General features: G+C 44.5%; 1 protein-coding gene across 2 annotated transcripts in view; it reads left to right on the top strand.

Moving 5' to 3' along the window:
- The window catches only part of GRIK4 (glutamate ionotropic receptor kainate type subunit 4), a 356362-nt gene that overhangs the window by 294320 nt on the left and 36059 nt on the right, over window positions 1–25983 (top strand). For both annotated transcript variants that reach the window (XM_063943500.1, XM_063943501.1), the window contains 4 exons: window positions 4744–4857; window positions 9087–9196; window positions 11616–11789; window positions 12818–12983. In XM_063943500.1, the coding sequence (XP_063799570.1) occupies window positions 4744–4857; window positions 9087–9196; window positions 11616–11789; window positions 12818–12983 (564 nt within the window). The remainder of the gene's footprint in view (window positions 1–4743; window positions 4858–9086; window positions 9197–11615; window positions 11790–12817; window positions 12984–25983) is intronic.

Below are 25983 nucleotides of genomic sequence, written 5' to 3'. Positions count from 1 at the left end.
CAGCTGCAGTCTCTGTGGCATTGTTTCTTGCAGCTACTGACTCACAGGCATTGTCTCTTGCAGCTGCAGTCTCTGGCTTTGTCTCTTGCAGCTGCAGCCTTCATAGTATTTGCTGTTGCAGCTGCACTTTCTATGATATTGTCTCTTGCAGCTGCAATTTCTATGATGTTGTCTCTTGCAGCTGCAGTCTCGGTGGCATTGTCTCTTGCAGCTGCAGTCTCTGTGGCATTGTCGTTGCAGGTACTATCTCCGTGGCATTGTCTCTTGCAGCTACTGACTCACAGACATTGTCTCTTGCATCTGCAATCTCTGGCTTTGTCTCTTGCAGTTGCAGCCTTCATAGTATTTGCTGTTGCAGCTGCAGTCTCTGTTATGTTGTCTCTTACAGCTGCAGTCTCTATGATGTTGTCTCTTGCAGCTGCAGTCTCTGTGGCATTGTCTTTTGCAGCTACTGACTCACAGGCATTGTCTCTTGCAGCTGCAGTCTTTTTGTGGTATACGCATGGCAGCTGTTTCTCTACAATGTCCATACTCCAGACTACTCTAGCTATTTCTATAATCCCTATCCTAGTTTTTATTTATTAAAAATATATTTCCGCTATTACTGATTGTCATGCTCCAGAGTCTTAAACTTAGTTTCTTACCTCTTAAGTGTCTGTCCGGCTGGCGCTGAGGTCCGCTAGCGCTGCACATTGCTTCCACTTGGTAAAGGAGTCCATTCATGCCCCTCTTACACAGCTATCCCAGCATATTCCTAAGTGTGTCTCTCCGCTGTGCTCTGATTCCACTGAGTTTCCTGAATGCCATGGGTGCAGCCATGTTATATTCAGTCAGCTGAATGTCCACAGCCAATCCGAACATTGCTCTAAGACGAGTAAACCACAGCTTTTAATCAGCATCAACTAATTTGCTAGTGCAATGATGTTCACAGCTTAGCTGCGTGTCTCCTGTGGGCTCCTGCAGATTCTTATCCTATTCAGAGACTCCAGTGCAGATTCCCATCTTGCTGCAACACCTGGCTCCATCGGTTCCAGTCCGAAACACTTTGCCATCAGTTGCAGTCTTATACATTCTGCTATCGGTTCCAGTCCGATAGTCTCTGCCATCGGTTCCAGTCTGATAGTCTTTGCCATCAGTCCCCAGTCCTCTCCATTGATTCCAGTCCAGCTTCAGTTACATCTGGTTCCTTTTTCTCTCTCTACTTCCTGTTCCAGTACAGTAAAGTTTATTTCTGCTCAGTACACTCCTTCAGGCAATCCACTGCTTGTTCCACTACAGTACATTGCCTACTGGTCCAGCTAGCAGTATCCAATATTTTGCTCTATGAACAAGAACTGGCTTAAGCCTCCCAGCTTTGTCCACACATTCACAGTTCCAGCCTCAGCATTCCATGCCAACCCAAGCCAAAACTGACCTTCAGGCATGACAGTGCCAAAGCCAACCCTCAGGCATGACACACCGATTTACCTTTCTATCCATCAGTATTCTCTTTTTGTAATTATACCTTGGCCTAATGAATCCTTACCAGCTACAGTTCACCTTAGGATATACCCTTCTGCTGTCCCAGTCCTTCCTTCTATTCTCTTGTTCACACTATGCTCTATTGAGCTTAGACTTTTCCCACATTGTTTGTTACCCCTTCTACTCCTTCAACTAAGGGCACTAGATTTTTCTCTCCTGGCCAGTAGAGGCCCTAGCCCTGCACTGACTAGGCTGGATCTGGTTATGAGAGGAAACCCCGCATGAAAGTAAGAGACTTTTTGCTCTGTTTTCACAGATGAGGGGTCATCTGCAATGGAATGAAAAGATACAGTATTCTATCACCTACTGTTCTATATACACCTATACATGTATACAGTATATTTAATATGGCATGTTTAAAGTCAGTGGGTAATAATAACAACAGTAAATTTAAAGACCCAGGATAGTATGGGATTGCTACTGGGGGATCAGCTAACAAACTCTGTCCAGTTTGTGGATTCTGTAACTAACGTGATAGATCAGGATGGATCAATAGAAGGCTTATAGAGATGTTGAGCAAGTAATTCATATAGTAATCGCGTTAAAATAATTTAGTATCTGAAAATCCTCCATTTGAACCAAAGATGGTGCAACTGGCAAAAGAGGGAACTTCTCCAAATATCCATTTCTCCACTCTTTAGTATTCTTAGTACATCTCCCCCAAAGTGTTCAAGTCAATGGAGTAGGCTTAGATGCAGGGCTGATAACCAGTAAAGTACTTAAGAAATCAGTACAGGTCCTGTTTAGTTTAAAATATTATTAATTAATAATACTTGAGGTCTACAAGGGTGAGTCTTTCTTTGCAGATAATACAGAGAGTTGAATGGTAACGCAAATTAGAAAAAAACTGAGAAATGACCTAACACAGGAAAACTTACTTTTAATGCATTATAACGCATAGATATATAATTCATGTTAATGGTGAGCTTGGAGATATAGCTACAGATTTTATGAAAGTAGCGCACAGTGTGTAAAGCCAGAGGGAGGTTATTATACTTTGTATAGGTCACTAGTAAGACCTCACCTGGAGTTTTGTGTACAGCTCTAGAAGTCCTATGCCCAAAAACATATTAATAATGGAGAAATAAGTCACAGAAGAGTTTCTACAAAAGTACATGAGCTGCATAAGAAAACATCAGCAAAGACGTTAGGAGCTGGAAGTGTGCAGTTTAAAGGAGAGAACGTATTATGGTGACTTGATAAAAACTGAATTATCTTCAAAAAAATATTCTGATGATGATGATGATCATCATCATTATTTAACCATTTTATTTAGTAATGAAAAATACACAATAAAAGTATTTAAAAAAAAAACAACATACAGTATGTCACTAATAGCAATAATAATGGCATAATTATTATTGATACAGAACAAAAATAATTAATAGGGTGAAATAATGTTCTGAGGTATGCAAAAATAATGGTCAAAAAACATTAGTGTAACAGCCAATGTGAACTCTGGACCCTGTAGGAACTTTTAGTTCCCATTGGATCCTACTGGCTCCTGGCTCTTCATAGCATACTTTGGGGCTTATTCAGAGATGGGCACAGATCTTGCTTCCACTGCAAAGTCTGCGTCCATATACTCACATGATGGGTCGACCAGCACAGGGCAAGGATTGGCCAGCATGTGTGGGGCCGCACCGCGATGTGTTCGCAATTGAATTGCGAGCGCATCGAATAGAGGTAGCCCCTGCATGCGCAGCATGGCTGCGTAGGCAGTGGTCCCGCCACCATATTACAATATGCAGGAAACGCAGGTGACGTTATAAGCCGGCCCCGAAAAACGGCCATGACACACCTGCATATTCCGATCACCGCCCCAACGCCATGTTACCGCCCCCCCGGATGCCCGTGTCAATCACCTTGCAATCACATACTTCCTGGATGCGATCACATGGTGAAGGGTCGTGCACACGTACAATGACCGTTGGACATTGCCACTGCATGCGAATGCAGCAGCTGCAATCATCTATGAATAAGGCCATTTAACTCAGTAGTTAACGCAAACCTCCAGTTTTATGTGTTTCACCCCGTCTAAATCTGTTCCTACTTCTGCTGACCTGTTTCATGTAACTTGATACTTTTGCAAAGCTTGTTCTGTCTGTAGAATCATTCAGTAGATGCTGAATGTGCTACTACGCAAACTCCTGTCTTCCTGTTCTCAAGGGAGACTTCCTGCCCTATGCCAAGATGGCCACTGAGATCTCTGCTGAGCATGTGCAGTAGCCATCTTGAGACTTTGTGAGACTGTGTAGTGTGACATGGTGCGAGACAGAAGTCTCCTGCTTAGCTCTTATGAAAGACCTAGTTAATACCTGCATATGAAGCTGTACCAGCATCCATGCACCACTACCTGCTTGGAGTATACACTTACCAGCTGGTGAGCTGTATGAATCCCTACTAGACTCCATCACCAGTGTACATGTAACAGTAAGTACATCTGTACCTGCCATCTATCAAGAAACAAACCCTACTGGTTAAATAACTAGGCTGTTCTTAGTGTGTGATACCAGTGACTGATGTTTGGGATTCCAGTGGTCAAATGACTGACAGTGGCATCCGGATGGTGAGAATCCCGACAGGGGTCTGATAAATATATTTACCTTCCCCCTACCCCCCTGACCTTAACCCTTCCTTCCGGCAGCTTAACCCTAACCCTCCGCGGTGGTTCCAAAAACCCCTTAACCCCCTACCTGCAGCCTAACCCTAACCCTCCTCCACCACCACTGCAGTCTCAACCTAACTCTCCCCGATGCTGACTAAACCTAACCCCTCTCCCCGCAGCTTAATCCTAACCCTCCCTTCCCCGCAGCCTAACCCTAAAATCTCCCCGGTGGTGCCTAAATGCTAAAAATCAACAAAAAAATAATTTTATTGCTTTGGGTTATAAACTAGAAACTACTTCAAACTTTGAGAAACATACATTTTTATCCCAATAACATTGTCCTAGGCAGACAGACGCTTTATTTATTTCTATCAAAACGAACTCAAATCCAAAAACATCAAAACCAAAAATGCAAAAGTTGGCCCTAGTTAGGAAACAAACTACTAGTTACAAAGAGTAAGGTAAACTTACATTTACCTGGATGTTTAGTCCTAATTTTATAGTGCTTTGTGATTATATAATAATATTCTAATCTCCTTTATTTAATGTACTGCAAAGTATCCTATTGAAAAGCAAATAATATAAGTGTCGGTATGATATCTATGTCTCTACAGAAAGCGGATTTGGCTGTTGCGGGACTCACTATCACAGCAGAAAGAGAAAAGGTCATTGACTTCTCTAAGCCATTCATGACATTAGGAATCAGCATTCTGTACCGAGTTCATATGGTAAGTCTCATGGTTTTATAATTTCTGTGGAATCGTCTCTTTCTCAGATGTCAGACTTTAGTAATTGAGAAGTCTATAAGCCAGATAACTCGGGCTCCTAGAAAATTATATTCCGTTTGCATGTTGACTCGGAACCCTGGTGGATGTTTCTGATCATGCAAATTCTTTAGCATTAGCAGGAATCTTGCCCAGTGTTCCTAATTGGGATAAAACAGGTCTGATTCTGTCTTTGAGATATTTCCTATGCTGGAGAAAATAAATTACTCAGACACTAAATTAAACCCTAAATAATCCAAATTCAAAATTTTCTGTAGTTCAAAAAATCCTGGGTTGGAAAATTAGAATATTTGAAGGTAGGATACATTAATGCTGTACATTTTATCTTGATTTATATAATGTTCAAGAACATTCGTTATGTGCTCTTGATTCACCTGCGTCTGCCCGCTGTCTGCACATACACATTGGCATTGCACTAATAAACATTTGCTGAATATAGCAGCCTGAGACCCTCTACATAGAGCCTAGTCATCAATGACAATCTTTTCTTCCAGTGATGCAGTCAGGAAACACTTCACTTTCTGGCTACAATTTCACTGTTCAAAGGGGGTCATTCCGACCTGTTTGTACGCTGAGGTTCATCGCAGCAGTACGAACGGGTCGGTTCTGCGCATGTGCGGCGGACGCAATGCACAGGCGCGTCGTTGCTCAGCGTCGGCAGTCGCTGGCCAATGACGCCGGGAACGAAGAAAGCGGTCGCAGCGCGGATCGCAAGAAGATTGACAGCCGGGAGGCGGGTCGGGGCGTCTACTCACCGTTTTCCGGGCATGGAGATCCAAACGCAGGTGTGTCGAGGCGTTTGAAGGGCGGATGTCTGACGTCAATTCCGGGACCTGCATTGCTGAATTAATCGCACAGGGTAAGTAACTGAAGGGATAGTCTTGTTTTACACAAAACTTTTTTAGCATAGCAGGGCTGCACAAGCGATCGCACTCTTGCTATGCTAAAATACACTCCCCCATAGGCGGCGTTTAGTTGATCGCACGAGCAGCAAAAAGTTGCTACGTGCGATCAACTCGGAATGACCCCCAAAGTTAGGCTGGCTGCATAAAGTTTGGCTTCCCCATTGACATAAAAATGAAATAAGCTCATGAAACCAAAGTTGGACTGGTCCACAGGGGTTCAGGGGAAAACCCCGGTGGGCCCCAATGACTGCCCCCCCCCTCCCCCCCACACCCTCTTCTAGGGATCAGGTTCCAGACTGTGCACTTGATTTATACATTATACATGGGATGCGGTTAATTTACTGGCTGTCGGGTTCCCGGCTTTCCGGATACCGACGCCGAAATCCCGACAGCCAGTGAAATGCCGGTGGTCAGAATCCCGATCAAAGCCTGGAATTCCCACTTGGGTGGTGGTCCACGCCACCACCCAAGGGAGAATATAATGCTCCCCATCGGGCCCGATGCATGTCGTCTCGCTTCGCTTGCTGCCGGCTGTCGGGATTCCGGCGTTGGTCTTCTGACTGTCGGGATCCCAACAGCCTGTGAATCATACCGAACCCTTATACATACGTTACTTATGTTACTATATACTGAACAGGACTATGGTTTATATTCTACAGTGCATTAATCTGGTAAATTATCATGCATGGGATATACAGTATTTATAAAGGGTCCCAGACCATACACTCTCTAAAGATTAGACAAGCCTCTGTATTGGCTGGCTAAACTCCTATGCATGGGCCCCTACCGGTGTATTCCCCCGGTGGCCCTTCATGCCCCAGTCCGACACTGCATGTAACATAGTGGTCTCATGAGGTGTGCCTAGAGAAGCCCAGGGTGACAGAGGTACAGGGAAGTTCCTGCTGCGATCTCCCCTGCCTGACAGTTGTTGACCTGTCAGCTTATGTAAGATTCATGTTACAATAATGGCAATAAGGAAAACCTGCCCCTTTGGCAAGGTGAGACTTTTCTGTCTCAGGTGGCAGAATTGTAAGAGAAGCAGAGAACTGGTTCCCCGCTCCCATTCTGCTGCTTGTTTTCCCTCCAACTCCAGTAGATCTACTCCTGTGGTATTCAAAATATTCATCAAGTTATTCCCTCATGCCAAATCCCACACACCTCATGCTCCTCCACATCCTACACTCCGCAATCCACCCGCAGTTCTCCAATTCCACCAACTGAGGATGAAAGCACTGTGCATTAACAGTCTCCTGTCTCTTCTTACATGATGTGCGGCTGCCCCCAACTACCACCCCACTACCCCACAATCCATTACTGTTAAGAACCTCTGTAGTGTATACTCCGCTAGCTACTGTCTGAGGAAGCGGATGGTATTTGCGAAATGCGTTAGAGCAACTTTTTTAAATTTCTCTTTTTATGTTTACCTATTTTTATAGTTGTTATTTATCCCATGCTATTTAAGTGATACTGTGAAATCTTGCACTATAATAGATTATCCATCATCAAGAAATTTATATTCCAGGAAAACAGCTGTGATTTTACCTGAAATATGGAATCTAAATAAAATAATTTTCCTTTCAAATGTTGTCATTTGTTGACATTCTATTTTATATACAGCTCATTTTAATTAAGTTATTGAATTGATCCACCCAAAACCTGTTGGTTGAGACGTAACAGTTTTCCCATGGGATTCAATAACCCTAAAACTAAAATCATGAGTGTAATCCAAATTACAGTATGGGTTTATTCATCTATATTTCATTTAAATGAAACAGCCTAGAGAAAATTGCCTTTGCCCCTATGTGAAAGATAAGGCAGTCCCGGGGAGAGGAGAAAGTGGAGAGGGCCAGAGAGGGAAGGATGGACGTATGAGAGCAGAGAATCAAAGGGAAGTAAAACTAGAGAGAATAGGATAAAGAGCAGAAAAGAAGGGAGAATACAGAGAGCGGAAAGATGAAAGAGATTTGGAGGAAGAGACAACTGAAAAGAGGAAGAAAAGAGAATAAGGAAAAGAGAACCCGAGTGAAAGAACAGAAGATAGAGGGGATTGAGAAAACACAAATCTATTATGAAATCTAGGCCCAGATTTATCAAGCATTTTGATAACTTGCACGGTGATAAGGTACCAACCAACCAGCTCCTGTCATTTTTCAAACAAGCCTGTAACACGGCAGTTAGGAGCTGGTTGGTTGTTACTTTATCACTGTGCAATTTATCACTTTCCAAGGCTTGATAAATCTGGGCCCTAATATGTAGAGTTTGTAGAAAGTGTAGAGAGAACCGTGGAGGAGTTAGAGGGTCAATGGGAACACCAATAGCCAAACCCCATCCAGTTGGGTAGGGGGACTTAAAATAAATTTGCATCGGGATACACATTTGTACAGGCCAGCCTCAGGAAAACATTAAGCATGGCTCTGCCAGTACATAGAATGTTCAATATATATTTAATCCATGTCCATAAGACATACAGTACTTGTCATCTCTAGACTTCCAAAATAGTAGATAATTTCATGGACCCCTAAGAGTGTCTAGTAAACTCCCTAAAACTGACACAGACAAAGTATTAGGTAAAGCAGCATGATGACACAGATTGCCAAATTACATCATCGCACTTTGGGGGTAATTCAGAGTTGATCGCAGCAGCAAATTTGTTAGCAGTTGGGCAAAACCATGTGCACTGCAGGTGTGGCAGATATAACATGCGCAGAGAGATTTAGATTTGGGTGGGTTATTTTGTTTCTGTGCAGGGTAAATACTGGCTGCTTTATTTTTACACTGCAATTTAGATTTCAGTTTGAACACACCCCACCCAAATCTAACTCTCTCTGCACATGTTATATCTGCATCCCCTGCAGTGCACATGGTTTTGCCCAACTGCTAACAAATTTGCTGCTGCGATCAACTCTGAATTAGGCCCTTTATCTACCACATTTACGGAATGGCACTGCGGTAGTTGGCAAAAGGAGTTATTGTACTGTAGAACCCTAATTACTTGGGAAATTGCGTGTTTTCTCAAAGCTCTGTATACGCCATGCTCTTTCTCGGGCTTCCAACCCACAGAGCTAGACATAGAACAAACATCCCAGGAGTGAGCACTGTACTCATACAGTCCAACTTGTCATGCTGGTCTCTAGTGTGTGGTTCATCAGATATGTTAATAATGGTTGCCATTTAATTGTGGTTAATACAAAACAACCTTTTTTTTTTCTACTTTTCTTTTTTTACATACTGTCTTAAATAACTTTAATCATTTGTATGTCATTACAGGGAAGAAAGCCTGGCTACTTTTCCTTCCTGGACCCATTCTCACCTGGTGTGTGGCTCTTCATGCTTCTCGGCTACTTAGCCGTCAGCTGTGTGTTATTCCTTGTGGCCCGGTAATGTTATATCATTTTTGTTGCCTTTCTCTTGGCACATGGCATAGAGTGGTAAAACTCCATAAGGGTCCATTTGGGAACATCTTGAATCGCCACATTGGACTGTAGGGCTCGATGTATGGGATTGCGCACTGTGCACCAAGGTGGCTGCTGAGGGATGGGCCGAAAGGGGGCTGACGGGACGGTTAGGCTCGCCTTACCAGTATGGGTTAGGTGCAATAAACACCTATAAAGTAAGTAATGACTAAATCATATATTTAAATAGAGATGATGGGATGCCAAGCTTCTTTCTAGATCCACTAATAATCCAGATTAATCTGCCACCATAATAGTTGGTGATTGGTGCAAAGGTTCCTGCAGCATTACCTCTAGTTCTCTAGTTAGGAGTCTTGAGGCCTTGTGTAGAATTGGACGCGCCACACAGGGAAGGGGAGGGAAAGTGTAAGACGTACAATAAGGCTATGTTCATGGAATTGTGGCATAATTAGAGGTGGAAGCAGCGTTCTGGCATCGGTCTCCTGGCAACCGGGATCCCGACCATCGGTAAATTGACTGCCTCCCGGAAGCAGCCACAGATACATCTGTCATGAGGTATAGAACTGTTTCAGGTGCTTGCCTTCTGATGCAAAGTTTTGTGCTTTTTAAAAGGGATTGAGGCACCAGTACTCTGAGCCTAGGCAAAAGCAGCAACCAGTGCCAGGGTATGTGAGACTGGGCTGGTCACCCTGTTACAGGGAAATCCTCAGCGTGGGATGCCCCTGTCAAAGTGGGTCATAGCACCAAGATTGTCAACCTGTGGCTGGTTTCCCAAGGGGAATTAGCCCCACCAAGTTAAATACAGCCCATACTGATAGCACTGGGTCTCTTGATAGTTAAAAAAAAACAATTTATTTTGATGCACTACTGATACCAGAAAACCCTGGCAGCCATAGGCTGCTTAGGTATGCTGGCATTTGTAGAACAACAGGTGCCAAGGTACCCATGGCTGCCCAGAGCAGGTCCTTGTAGAAGTATAAGTGCCACACAGATGCTGCAGTAATGACCCATGCAGAGTCCTGACATTAATGATAGGCCAGGAAGCATGTTGGCAACTTAGGGATCTATTCATGAAGCAGTAAAAACTGTGGAGAAGTGAGCCAGTGGAGAAGAACCAATCATAACTGAAGTAATTTTTATAATTTGCATACTATAAAATCAGAGGTTTGTGGACGGCCGCACAGGAAAAAACTATGAATAATATTGTTACCTCAGAACTAACTGACACTCTCGGGATATTCTTTCCCTTATTTAGTCAATCGTATACCTACACCAATAGGTATATTGGTAACTGAGATTTTGACGGTCAGTGGTGCTCCCAAGGGTATATAAACATATATCAAAACAGAGGGGAGCTTACAGAGAAGACAAAAGATGACCCTGGTAGGGAGCACTCTTATCTGAGGTAACACAAAAATTAATTTTAATAGAACAATCATAAAATATAACAACTTTTATTGATATGCCTTAAAAATACTGATTTATTAAATAAATGTGTGATCATGAGCGAAAATATTTTTGAAAAGTATGTATATATTTTGAAAATTGGCCTCAGCCAGAATCATTAATTATATTAGGGTCCGTCTTGTATGGTGATTCCCTTTACACAATGAATTAGGGATCGAAGTATTAAAAATTAAAGAGTGTGACCATCATCTAATCATTTGTATTGCCCATACATAAATTTCATAGGGCGATTGGTTTGAATCATAGGTCACTGGAGGTTACTTCGATTGGGTCACCTGTACAGCAGTACAAGTCCTTAAAGTCAGCAAAAAAAATTTTTAATACTTCACCATACAAGACGGACCCTAATATAATTAATGATTCTGGCTGAGGCCAATTTTCAAAAATATTTTCGCTCATGATCACACATTTATTTAATAAATCAGTATTTTTAAGGCATATCAATAAAAGTTGTTATATTTTATGATTGTTCTATTAAAATTAATTTTTGTGTTACCTCAGATAAGAGTGCTCCCTACCAGGGTCATCTTTTGTCTTCTCTGTAAGCTCCCCTCTGTTTTACTATAAAATCATACAGAGCAGCTGATTGGTTGCCGTGGGCAACTTCTCTACTGGCTCACTTCTCCACTGTTTTCACTGCTTCATGAATAGACCCCTAAAACCCTAACCTCCCCCTCCCGCAGCCTAACCCAAGCCGTTCCTTCCCCCCCTTCACGCAGCCTAAATCCAACCCCTGTACTTCGGGGATCCGTCGGGATTCTGAACATCGGGATCCCACTGTTGGTCTTATGTCTGTCAGGATCCTTGCTGGCGATATTTTGACACCATCTCCTCTCACTGACCAAAGCATGAAGTTCACTGATACATTTGATCTCAAATTTTGATGAGTAATGATTTTTTTGGGTGTGTTTTGTAGCCTGACTCCCTATGAGTGGTACAGTCCTCACCCGTGTGTCCAGGGAAGATGCAATCTTCTAATAAACCAATACTCTCTTGGCAACAGTCTGTGGTTTCCAGTTGGAGGATTTATGCAGCAAGGCTCTACAATAGCGCCAAGAGCGTTGTCTACACGCTGTGTCAGTGGTGTTTGGTAAGAGAATTCCGCCTACGCAGGGATTAGACATTCAACAATGAAAATTCTAATAACATATTTCCCATCTTAGTACATTAATCTCACAATGACATTCTGAGGGGTCTATTCATGAAGCAGTGAAAAGAGTGGAGAAAAGGAGCAATGAAGAAGTTGACCATGACAACCAATCAGCTTTGAAGGGAGCCTTAATCGAGTACATTCTATAAAATGTAAGGGAGATGCTGATTGGTTGCCATGGGCAACTTCACCACTGGTCTGTTTCTCCACTGTTTTCACTGCTTCATGAATAGACCCCTCAGAATCTTCTTGCACGTGGATGTTCTTTATTTTACATCAGGTACTGTACTGTACATAAATTTCATAGGCCGCACTGTGCTCAACCCATAGTAAGAATAGCTCTGTGTAGTCACATATCACTAACAGAAAATAAAAGGGCTAAATTCACTAAGCGGAGGGTTTGGTGTGGTTTAGAACCTGGAGACCACCGCAAATTGACAGTTTGCTAGCATTTACTACAGGGGAGTTTTGAAGTCTAAACATAATCTGCCGTAGATCCCTGTCGGATTAGAAATGACAATCCCGCCTAGCTGTCATATTCATTTAAAGGTGCTCTTATATTTGGTAGTAAAAACACCATTCAATTAACATCATAGAAACAGACATAAGGAATAAATGTTATAGCCTGCGAGCTGCTGGAGGTGCCGGACTTTGTGTGAGTCTGCCCGTATTTTTAAAGCGGCAATCATTTACAAGTTATAACCGACCTGGTTTTGCCTCGTAAATGACTGGCGCTTTAAAAAAATGGGCAAACTCGCACAAAGATCTGCAGCTCGCAGGTTATTACGTTTAGCCCAATATATGAAATGATGCCGCATAAAATACAGCTGTAGCCCCCCTCATTGTTGCCGCGATACGTGCGCTCTCATCACGGCAGCGACTATACGTGCCTGGGTAGTACAGCACAGTGTTAACTATTAGAATTAGTAAAGGAAAACATTAATGATATTTTTCCTTTGCTGTTACAGGTGGGCGTTCACCCTGATAATTATATCCTCGTACACGGCAAACCTTGCTGCCTTCCTCACTGTGCAGAGAATGGATGTACCCATTGAGTCAGTGGATGACTTGGCAGATCAGACCACCATTGAGTACGGTACTATACACGGAGGCTCCAGCATGACCTTCTTCCAAGTAATTATTTCCACCCTTATGCTGTAGATTAGAGAATAGTTTTACAGGATCCCTAACTCAGTATTTTCACTAGGTACAAAAGTTCCGTTTGGCAATGACTATATCATACCCCTTTCAGACCGCCTGAGGTGAGTCGCACCCGGGAGCCTGACACGGGAGCTCCCAGTGTGTGACCCGCCTCAGGCGCCCCGACGGTGGGGGTGGCGCTTGGAGATCACATGATCTCCAAGTTCCGCCCGTCCACACACACATTAAACGGGAAACGGGTCGCATCGACCCGGCTCCCGTTCACACCGCACAGTGAGCCGGGTTGAACACGAGTTCAACCCTGCTCGCGACCAGGGTTGAAATATTTCAACCCTTGCACCTTTCAGACCGCACCTGAACACTGGTTATGCGCGCTCATGTGCCACTAACCCGTGTTAATAGGTGGCGGTCTGAAAGGAGTTTCAGTTATAGTCTGTAATGAAACAAGTATAGTAGAATATAGCAACACTCCTTTGTGTTTGTTAGTAGAGAACAGGTGATATATTGTTATCCATGTATCAGATAAACAACCTTTGTTTTATATGTGGGATACCTTTAATTAGCCGGCTGTCGGGATACCGACAGTCAGGATACTGACACCGTAATCCTAACAGCCGACAATGCCGCCAGCTTGAATCCCAGCGCAACAGGACTATTCCCACTCGTGTGTGTCCACGTCACCCATAGAGTGGGAATAGATCCTGTGGTGAGCGCATCTAGCCCACAAAGAGACTCTTAGCGCTCGTCCTGCTGCCGACATTCTGGCGGACAGGATGCCGCTGTCAGGATATTAACAGCCAGCATCCCACCCGCCGGTAAACCATACCGAACCCTTATACGCTGCTGTAATCACTGTGGGGGCAGCTCCGGGAAAGGTTAGAGTTATATTGTTGATCGCTACACGTCCTTTGTTAGAGGACTCAGTTACAGTATGGAGCAGCAGTTGGGCAGAGAACAGGGAGCAGGGTCTGCATTTCGGACTACTGATATTAAGCTGTTAACATTCCTAGGCTACCAATAAGTTCCTGCCATAGGGGGTCATTCCGAGTTGATCGCTTGCTGCCGTGTTTCGCAGCAGGTTACTACTGCACACGTTTGCACCGCAATGCGAAGGCGCGTTGTACGGGTACAAAGTGGATCGTTGCTGGGCAATGGATTTAACGAAGAATCCATTCGCACAGCCGATTGCAAGGAGATTGACAGGAAGAGGGCGTTTGTGGGTTGCAACTGACCGTTTTCAGGGAGTGTTTTGAAAAACGCAGACGTGTCAAAGCGCTTGCAGAGCGGGTGTCTGACGTCAATTCCGGGACCGGACAGGCTGAAGTGAGCTACTCAGAAACTGCAAAAAACGTTTTCATCCCGCTCGGCTGCACACCCGTTCGCACACTTGCAAAGCAAAAATACACTCCCCCGTGGGCGGCGACTATGCGTTTGCATGGCTGCTAAAAGTAGCTAGCTAGCGATCAACTGGGAATGACCCCCATAGTCTCTTGCCTGTCTTTGGATGAAAGCTGAAAACTGTAATTATATCTATGCTGGTTACTTGCAGTTTACATAATAACATATCATATATATATCTGAGTGCACCCCTTACAATATACTGTAGTGCTTAATACTGTGTCTTAGTATGTGTCCTACATAAATGTGCTGTATTGTGTGCAGACTGGGGGAAGGTGAGTGGAATACATAGAACCATTATGACATAGTATTATGGTGGTATGATCAGGGGTAGCCGGCCAGCACCGTGCAGTATGTACTGTAGACACAGGGGGCAAAACTTCCCTGAAGAATTGACATTTTATATCATCAGATATTAAGCAGACATATTTACTAAGACACTATATAAAGTACTGCTCCCTACATAGTAAGCCCCGCTGGGTCTCTGTGGTGAAGGTTTCCATATGCAAAGCATGGGGAAGTCTCTTTTCCGTGGACCGCAGCTGTACAGTACCTCAGGATGGCCATAGATGGGGTCAGCACTGGAAAACATGCTTTGTTATTCTTATTTTTTCAATTCTTATTTTTTCCTGTTATGGGACAGTAGAAGCCCCCCACGTTCAACTTTAAATTCCTTTGTGCACGTATGATCAGGCATATCTGGGTCACGCATGCGCACAGGCGACTACATGGTGGCAAAGTAATAATACGTCTCGTACTGCTACCAGCCAGTACTGCCGGGAGCTGAGTATCACTCGGCTGCACCATCTTTCTTTTCCTGATACATTTTGGCCCCTTCCCCGCACACGCACTGTCTTAGTACACATCACCTTTTGTTCCTCTTTGTGTGTTAAACTGGGAACATTGTGTGTGTGTGTGTGTGTGTGTGTGTGTGTGTGTGTGTGTGTGTGTGTGTGTGTGTGTGTGTGTGTGTGTGTGTGTGTAGATTGCATGGACTTTATTGCAAGCCTTGAAGGAATGTATTTGTGTTGCCCTGTATAAGTGTGTATGGACAGTGTTTGCAATATGTGTCAAAGCCTTGTAATAACAGCTGTGGCCACAAGATGCCATTATGTCAGCAATGAAGAGCGAGTGCTTAAATTAGCGCAAATGACCGTAAAACTTCAAGGCAGTAGGATTGTATGAGCTTCACACAGTTAGGTTAGGTCACAGGTTCTCAAACTCAGTCCTCAGGACCCCACACGGTGCATGTTTTGCAGGTCTCCTCACAGAATCAACAGTGACATAATTAGCTCCACCTGTGGACCTTTTAAAATGTGTCAGTGAGTTATTAATACACCTGTGCACCTGCTGGGTTACCTGCAAAACATGCACTGTGTGGGGTCCTGTCGTGGACATGCGTAGCGGCAATAAGACGTAATGTCACTGATGATCTGGCCGTTCTTTCTTATTTCCACAATACTTAGTTTAAGTATTATAAATAAATAACGGTTGACCGATTTTAATGGCATCTCAGTGGTCTGTGTCGTTATTTCTAGATAAGTTAAGTTTAGTTCATTTTAGCAGGTAAGAATATTGTGTGATGATGTCATTCGAGTCAACATCTGCCGATAGAAAGTTTATGGGAGAACTGTACAGCACAGAGCCAATATCCAAGACAGGATAGAGATGAGTAGCAAAGCAGATACTATCATTGGTTTAATTGAGGCTGTTCTCACTCTGTAGATTTGGAGGCAGGAATATACCTAATGGGACATGGAAAACACAGACACCTAGAGCAGTAACTAGTACTGTAGCTTGTCTGGCCTCCCCGTCTCCCACTCCTCTCCACTCCAATCTGTCCTCAATGCTGCTGCCCAGCTCATCTGCCTCTCCAATCTGCCTCCCCTCTTCGATAAGAGTTTCCCTGGCTTCCCTTCCTATTCCGAGCCCACGTCAAACTCCTAGCACTCACTTAAAAGGCCCTCACCCATTCCTCTCCTATTTACATCTCTGACCATATGTCCCGGAACGAGTGACTGGTGGGCCCAGGTACAACAATATGCTTTATGCCAACCAGCAAATGCGCCCTTCTCCCCCAAACTCACTCAGAATGCACAAATAAATAAATAAATATACATATATATATATATATATATACATTACTCTCACTTTATCAGCAATTAAGAAAAAGAAATTACCAGCACTCACGGTTTAGGTGAACCTAAAAAGAGTTTTATTCTGAGGAAAACCGTTTTGGTTGAAACAGCTGTTGGGCCACGGCTACCAGATTGTGCTTCACATGGATTTTCCTTGAAGAAGAAAACTCTTTTCACGTTCATCTAAAGCGTGAGTGCTGGTAATTTATTTTTCTAAATTGCTGAAAAAGTGAGTGTAATTATTATTATCTTTAACTGTGCACCACCACCTTGCCAATGATCTACAATAGCTTTGAGTGCTGTCTTTTTCCAGATCTATATATATATATATATATATATATATATATATATATATATACACTGCTCAAAAAAATAAAGGGAACACTTAAACAACACAATGTAACTCCAACTCAATCACACTTCTGTGAAATCAAACTGTCCACTTAGGAAGCAACACTGATTGACAATCAATTTCACATGCTGTTGTGCAACTGGAATAGACAACGGGCGGGAATTATAGGTACTTAGCAAGACACCCCCAATAAAGGAGTTGTTCTGCAGGTGGTGACCACAGACCACTTCTCAGCTCCTATGCTTTCTGGCTGATGTTTTGGTCGCTTTTGAAAGCTGCCAGTGCTTTCACTCTAGTGGTAGCATGAGACGGAGTCTACAACCTACACAATTGGCTCAGGTAGTGCAGCTCATCCAGGATGGCACATCAATGCGAGCTGTGGCAAGAAGATTTGCTGTGTCTGTCAGCGTAGTGTCCAGAGCATGGAGGCGCTACCAGGAGACAGGCCAGTACATCAGGAGACGTGGAGGAGGCCGTAGGAGGGCAACAACCCATCAGCAGGACCGCTACCTCCGCCTTTGTGCAAGGAGGAACAGGAGGAGCACTGCCAGAGCCCTTCAAAATGATCTCCAGCAAGCCACAAATGTGCATGTGTCTACTCAAATGATCAGAAACAGACTCCATGAGAGTGGTATGAGGGCCCGACGTCCACAGGTGGGGGTTGTGCTTACAGCCCAACACCGTGCAGGACGTTTGGCATTTGCCAGAGAACACCAAGATTGGCAAATTCGCCACTGGCGCCCTATGCTCTTCACAGATGAAAGCAGGTTCTCACTGAGCACATGTGACAGACATGACAGAGTCTGGAGATGCCAAGGAGAACGTTCTGCTGCCTGCAACATCCTCCAGCATGACCGGTTTGGCAGTGGGTCAGTAATGATGTGGGGTGGCATTTCTTTGGGGGGCCGCACAGCCCTCCATGTGCTCGCCAGAGGTAGCCTGACTGCCATTAGGTACCGAGATGAGATCCTCGGACCCCTTGTGAGACCATATGCTGGTGCGGTTGGCCCTGGGTTCCTCCTAATGCAAGACAATGCTAGACCTCATGTGGCTGGAGTGTGTCAGCAGTTCCTGCAAGACGAAGGCATTGATGCTATGGACTGGCCCGCCCGTTCCCCAGACCTGAATACAATTGAGCACATCTGGGACATCATGTCTCGCTCCATCCACCAGCGCCACATTGCACCACAGACTGTCCAGGAGTTGGCGGATGCTTTAGTCCAGGTCTGGGAGGAGATCCCTCAGGAGACCATCCGCCACCTCATCAGGAGCATGCCCAGGCGTTGTAGGGAAGTCATACAGGCACGTGGAGGCCACACACACTGCTGAGCCTCATTTTGACTTGTTTTAAGGACATTACATCAAAGTTGGATCAGCCTGTAGTGTGTTTTTCCACTTTAATTTTGAGTGTGACTCCAAATCCAGACCTCCATGGGTTAATAGCTTTGATTTCCATTGATAATTTTTGTGTGATTTTGTTGTCAGCACATTCAACTATGTAAAGAACAAAGTATTTAATAAGAATATCTAATTCATTCAGATCTAGGATGTGTTATTTTAGTGTTCCCTTTATTTTTTTGAGCAGTGTATATATATATATATATATATATAAAAGAAAGAACAATGGAGGGCGCAGTGGTGAGTATTGAATCAATAGTAATTTACTGAAAAAGTATTCACTCACATACATTTAAAGTAAAAAGTAACCAGCGCAATGTAGAAAATCGATGTAGCCTCCGGACAGCCACCACCGATAAACACCGTTGCTCCCTGGATACCAAAAGCCGCTATGATATCAAAGCTGCACGGACTTTGATCGGACCTGACACGCCGGTACTCCGGTCAATGGATACCACGTCACACGTCCTGCTTGCCACGCCCAACACGTTTCATCACGGGACTTCGTCAGGGAGCAACAGTGTTTATCGGTGGTGGCTGTCCGGAGGCTACATCAATTTTCTACATTGCGCTGGTTGCTTTTTACTTTAAATGTATGTGAGTAAATACTTTTTCAGTAAATTACTATTGATTCAATACTCACCATTGCGCCCTCCATTGTTCTTTCTTTTATATGATCTGAGGAGTACGGGTTGACTCTTGAAGGAGGACTGCGGCATAAATACATTTGGACTGATTTCTATCTCAAGACTTTATTGTTACAATGCGCGACTATATCCTATTTTCATATATATATATGGGTTACCTTACCTGATGAAAAGGCTGCCATGCCTTGAAACGTCGTAAGATGCCTGTATTTTGTTGATTTTGGAGCACGTTTTGTTTATCATCACTATGATTTGAATACAACTATTATCACAAGTCCTTGGAGTGCCGCCTTCATTCCTTCGCCGCTAACACCTGAGCCACAGGTGGGGAAGGACACTACAGCTGCATTATCTCTAGGAGGGCACCCGGCATTCATCCATTTATTCAGAGTGCCGGATGTATCTATTGGTATGTATATATATATATATATATATATATATATATTTCTTCAATTGCCCGGCACTCTGAACAGCTATGATCCACACAGACAAATAACTTTTAGGTGACACTCAACGGTCTTAAAAGTACAGATGCAAAGCAGTAGTGTGGATTACTTTGAAGTACAGACTACTGCTTTGGGCTTTTGTACCTTAAGACCGTTGAGTGCCATCTATAAGTATTTCTATATACAGCAATTCTGCCCTTAATGTTGAAAATGTGTGTGTACAAGTTGATGATGTAGCAGAGTTTCTGCACACGCCAGAGGATGCCCTGGTGTGACAATATACATCCCAGATTCTTAACCAGTGGAGTGGTTATTGGTATTAGATTAGGTACAGCCGTACTCACTGTTACACACCGGTTCTCATGGAGTGAAGCTTGAGCGGAAGAGGGTGTCACCAGCCGATGAGTGTATGTAGGTACTGGGTAGCGCTGCAGGATCACTGGAAGTATTGTGGGTCTCTGATGATCTCAGGTCTTTGAGGAACTTTCATATCCTACTGTGGCACTCTACGTCAATGAACAAGATGGTGCCATGCATGCGCACTAGTAGCCTTGGTGGCCATCTTGGTACAGGGAATGCAGCATCCTAGAGGAATAATTTGGAGTCTACGCTCTCCATCTTCAACACTTAATGTATACAGAAACTGCTGATTGAGTGTCACTAGCAGGTACCAAGATAGAAAGCAGGAGATATTGGTAATACTGCCTGCTTTCCAGGCATTATCCCTAACAGCCGCAGTCCCCATAGTTTCTATGGGGACCACTGGCGTATCTATAATGGGTGCAGTGTGTGCAGTGGGGGTCCACACTGCACCCATTTCTTCTATACTTACCTTTCCAGTGTCCATAGGTGACTGTGTGCGGGCCCCCTCCTCTCCTGTAGCTGTCACCGCCGCTGTCAGCGCACTGAGCACTAGAGACTGGCACAATGCCAGAGTCTACAGCGCATGCGCAGGACCCCGGAAAAATGGCGCGGCGGACATTTTTTCAGAATCCTGCACATGCGCTGTAGACTCTGGCACTGTGACAGAGTCTCAGCGCTGAGAGCGCTAACAGCGGTGGTGACGGGTACAGGAGAGGAGGGGGCCCACACACGGAGTCTGCTCACGGGTCCCCTCCTCTCTAGAAACGCCTCTGATGGGGACGATATGTAACAAGAGCCTCCAGATATTGCATGCGTGGGCAAATGCCCTCACCAGCCCTACTAGCAGCGGATCTTGCTCTCCTATGGGCTGGAGCTGTGCATGATGGCTGGATGTGGGCCAGGTCCCAACCCAGAAGCAGGATGATCATGTGTACAATCACTTCACTTCCCGCTGATCACCGGAACAGGCTCTTATGAGGGGCCGGGTCTGCGTGACCGGCGGCCGGATCCAGACTGCCAGAGTGCAATGAAGCCCCTTGCGGGCTCGCTAGACTCGCCATGCTGGGGGCATACTGCGCTCGCCACAGGCTCTATTCCCACTGTATGGGTATCGTGGACAACCACGAGTGGGCATAGTCCTGGGCCCCCTGCCGGCATGCTGTCGGCTGGGATCCCGGTGTGACTACATCCCCTTATGAGAGCCAGTCTCCTGGCAACTGAGACTAATACATTCCCCTGAAAACAAAAGATTCCTTACTAGTGCAATATGGGACAATAAGGTTTATTAATTTGGGGGGGCTGGGCGCACTTTTGTTAGTAAATATACGCCTACATCTTACAGTTTAGGGTAGAAGACAGCATGTCATGTGGGATCGATTTCACAACTACACACAAAACCTGACAATGGGAAATGTACCCCCTAGACTTCATTCTAACTGGTTAATTACATGGGCTATGAATGCCAGTCTAATTAATCAATTCATTAGTGCTCAAAGCGTACACTTTAAATTACATATGTTACGCAAGGTTCAGAATTAATTGTAGAGCGTTCCTCTTTGCAGTAATTGATACATAATTAGACCGTATGAGAAGACTCTAATGTCTGATGATACAGACATAAGCGCCTTTTCCTGTTCTGATTGTTCCCTGTTAAATGTACATTTAGCACGCATGAGACAAGGTGATCTTCCTCACTTATTTAACCTTAAAGTGTCATTTTGTAAAAATACTTCTAGACAGCGTAGATAACCTGAGATCAATGAGCATCTGTAATTACAAGTCAATATGCGCAGCGATCGTTAGAGACGGACTCATTAAAAAAACGCCGTCCGTTCGAATTTCATTAAAGCTGTTTTACTTCATCTGCTGGGCACATTAACATTAATCCAGACAGTAAAACCAGACCGTACATAACTTCTTAACCTGGATTCAGGTAGTTAGCAGTTGTTTGGCATCTAATTTCCAGATTGATTTGTTTTGACCTTAACATTTTGCTGTAACCAAAGCAAACGCATTGTTAAAGTCTAGATGAATATTTATACACCCCTGCGAACTGAGAAAGAGGTTTCCCAAAAACTGTTCTTCACAAAGAGATCAATTGTAATTGAGACCTTCCAGTTTCTTTTATGATTTAAAGGCATTTTGGTTGGTAGATTATCTTGTCCAGTGGTTGTACGCTAAAGACATAAGTAGTCACAGTCTAAATATTACATTTGTTTTATGTAATGTACTTAATCTAGGAAATATAATCAATGTAAAGATGAATAAACTTGCATCGGATACTGAAAACTTGTATTTATTCTTGGTTATAAATAATGATTAGAAAATGGAGAGATTAATACATTGGGATAGCTAATACAGCTATTATGTTAAGATAGTGGCAGGGAGGTAAATTTGTCTAGGTAAATGTAATCACACGGTGGGTTCGATCCTATTACCCGCGAAGGATACGATGTGCCGTTACCGGGCAGGTTTCAGGCTGAATTTGCACCAAAGTACTCTGAGTCGTATGGCACTTTTGTGTGAATTTGGGATGCCGTAAAGTGCGGACGCTGTTGCGACTATTCGCACCCATGATATCATCTTGGCTAATAGGATCGACCCCAATGGCTCTTTCATGAGGATGATCTCCTTCTGTCATTCATGTTAAATGCACATTTACAATAAGAAAAGGGAAAAAGTGCCTATGGGCCTAATTCAGACCTGATCGTAGCAGCAAATTTGTTAGCAGTTGGGCAAAACCATGTGCACTGCAGGGGAGGCAGATATAACATGTGCAGAGAGAGTTAGATTTGGGCGGGGTGTGTTCAAACTGAAATCTAAATTGCAGTGTAAAAATAAAGCAGCCAGTATTTACCCTTCACAGAAACAAAATTACCCACCCAAATCTAACTCTCTCTGCACATGTTATATCTGCCCCCCCAGTAGTGCACATGGGGGGTCATTCCGAGTTGATCGTAACTGTGCTAAATTTAGCACAGCTACGATCAGGCACTGAGACATGCGGGGGGGGGGGGGGGGGGTGTATCGCCCAGAACAGGGCTAGTCCACCCCGCATGGCCTCCCCCCGCAGAAATGCAAAAGCATCACACAGCGGCGATGCTTTTGAATTGAGGAGTAACACAGCTCCTGCGGCTGGCCGGGAGAACCTCTTCGCAGCGGCCCGCCCCCCAGCAGTCCGGCCATGCCTGCGTTGGCCGGACCGCGCCCCCTAAACGCCGCCGTCCCCACTCAGGCAGAGGCAACCGCTAGGCAACTACGGCCTTTGGCCGTCCGGCATGCGCCATTGCACTGCGGTGCCGCCGCATGCGCAGTTCCGACCCGAACACTGTGCTGCGATAAACTGCAGCGAGCAATCGGGTCAGAATGACCCCCATAGTTTTGCCCACCTGCTAACAAATTTGTTGCTACGATCAGGTCTGAATTACCCCCTATGTCTATATCATTGTATGTTGGATTCTCCTTAGACTGTTCAGGTACTGTATAGTATTCATGATTGGAGCAGTTTGCCACCATTTATTGCAGTTCAGTGAGGCATAGATGGAGCAAGCATTAGGAGGGCATGCTGGGTCCTGTGGTGCCATTTGGAGGATACAGGGGTGTCTCCAGGTGAGCTAGCTCTCAATCTGGATATGTTTTGTATGTGCCATTATCATGTGGCCGTACATTAAGCAATTGTATGACCCATTGTGATTATTATTATTATTATTATTAAGCTGTGTGTGAGTTTGGGGAGTGGTACCCCTCAGGTCTGGTGGGGCTGGGCCACCTTGGGGTAGCATGCCATATTATTTATTTAGCACTTATGTAACACTCCTATTTTTTCACTAATATTACTCTTTTGAGTATTTTATTAACACCCTTATTTCTGCAGCACCTTCTAACCCATAGCTTCTGCTTCTTTCTTAACACATATTAACACTTTAGTATTTTAGGTGTGCTGCCCTAGGGTGGTCGGGCCTGAGCCGACTTTGTGGGGTCCAAGCCCTAGACTTATGCTTAGTTAAGGACCTCCAGTAATAGAGCAGCCGGGAAGTGGCCTGGAGGCTTATCATAACTTTTGCAAAACATATGTAACGAAGAGCTCTAAAATTTCTATTATTACATAGTATATAGTTCTTCTTACTAACAGCCAGCAGAGTGCGTGGGGAAATCCCTTTTTTTCTTGTCTAGAGTAACCCCCTCCCGCAGCACCTGGGGATTGTTACCAGCTTGATTGGAGCAGTTTGCCACCATTTATTGTAGTATTCATTACAGCAAGGTGTAACTCTCTGCAGTTACATTTGAATGTGTGGCAATGGTCAAACTCCACTATGTATCTTTGCGTTTTTACAGATGTACAGCGGGTATTACAGTTGTCTATTTTCATTGATTCGTTATATCAGGAAGAATAGTTAGTTATATAAAGGTACATCATGCTTTTGCACTAAATTGTTTTTCATTGAAAGGAGAGAAAAATGTCTGACCATCGGCACAGGGTGAGCATAAAGTATCACTTTCCCAGACATAATAATATCACAGCGTACAATATTTTTTCTATTAATGTTTTATATGGCCCAACAAGGAACGCAGGTGTCTGCCGTTATTTCCTTTATCCAATCGGAGGACACGTGTAGACTGTTAACCACTGACTCCGAGATATCTAAATGATCCTGAGACCCCATCAGCCGATCAGCGCCTGCTAGTGTAATATCTTACTATAAAACTGGGACAAACACAATAAAGATAAAATCTCACAAACTAGGCCAGGGGGATGGTTTATTAGCCATGAAAGAGGTATTGTATTTAAGGACACAGGGGCAAAAAGTTCAAAAGAGAAGGAGCTGGAGAATATTATTGTTATACACATCATATATTTACTGTAGCTGGTCAGTTTTGTGAAGCTCTGATTCTTTCTGAGGCATAGCACAGCAAATGCATCAAGTAATTATACAAACTGGTCCATTGAACGGACACTATACTTGTCTATACGGGAGACCCACGGGTAGTCACCTGCACACACAGAAGAGTGGATGGATCTCCCGCATCCTGCCACTTCCTAGTAGGGATGGCCATCGACCACCGATGATTCCCAGTCGTAACTGGTTTATGGCCGACGTCAAATGCTTTTGCCATCGATGGCACAGCATAAACAAATATATATATATATATTTTTTGTTTGCAAGGTACTGGGACTCAGAACATAGCTCTGCCCCTGAGACCCACAAAGCCCCCCTCCCCCCTACCTGGCTGTGATTGGCCTGTGGGTCATTCACTGATATAACAGGGATAACAATTGATGAGTGAAACCGTCGATGGTCTCCCAGAGCATAGTTGGTGACCATTGATGGCCACTCACAGTTTCACCATTGATGGAAACCATCAATGGCGGACACACCCATTGGCGCTTCTATAATGGCTGCAATGTGTGCGGTGCACACGGGCCGCTGGGTCCAGAGGGGCCAACATCGCACACACTGCACCCATTTTAAATACTTACCTTTCCGGAGTCCAGTGGCGGCTGTTGCGATTGCGCAGAAATTGCCACTAAAATGGCCGCCTCGCATGCACGGTATCAAAATTGGCCTCCGGATCATGGCGGTTGCCATGTTTTTGGAGACCTGCGCATGCGTAGTAGACTCCAGCACAATGCCGGAGTCTACAGCTCCGTACAGAGGAGGGGGCCCACACAGAGGTGCACACGGGCCCCCTCCTCTGTTGAAATGCCCCTGGAGACACCGATGGCCATCCCTACTTCCCAGTGAAGCAGCAGGATGAGGACACTATTCTGGGAATAACTGATGTAAAATAGTGTCATTAGCCCCTCCCAGCGGACCCGCAAATCACGGCATTTTGCAGCACTGGGGCGGGGCCTAGTGATGTGACAGCCCAGCCACACACCCCAAAGTGGCCATCTAGGGTGTTCGGCGCCCCCCCTGCAAACTATAAATTTGCGCCCTCCCTAATACACGTTATGCTACACAGTAATGCATCATACACAATCCCACAGTAGTAGTTTCCCTTACACATAATACCCACAGTAGTAGTTTCCCTTACACATAATGCCCACAGTAGTAGTACCCCTTACAGTTAACATCGACAGTAGTGCCACACATAATGCCCACAATAGTAGTGCCACATATAATACCCACAGTAGTAGTGCCCCTTACACATAACGCCAACAGTAGTGCCACACATAATGCCCACAATAGTAGTGTCACACAATACCCACAGTAGTAGTGCCCCTTACAC

Source organism: Pseudophryne corroboree, chromosome 10 (genome assembly GCF_028390025.1).
Source record: "Pseudophryne corroboree isolate aPseCor3 chromosome 10, aPseCor3.hap2, whole genome shotgun sequence".
NCBI lineage: Eukaryota > Metazoa > Chordata > Amphibia > Anura > Myobatrachidae > Pseudophryne > Pseudophryne corroboree.
This window is presented reverse-complemented; position numbering and strand designations above follow the sequence as displayed.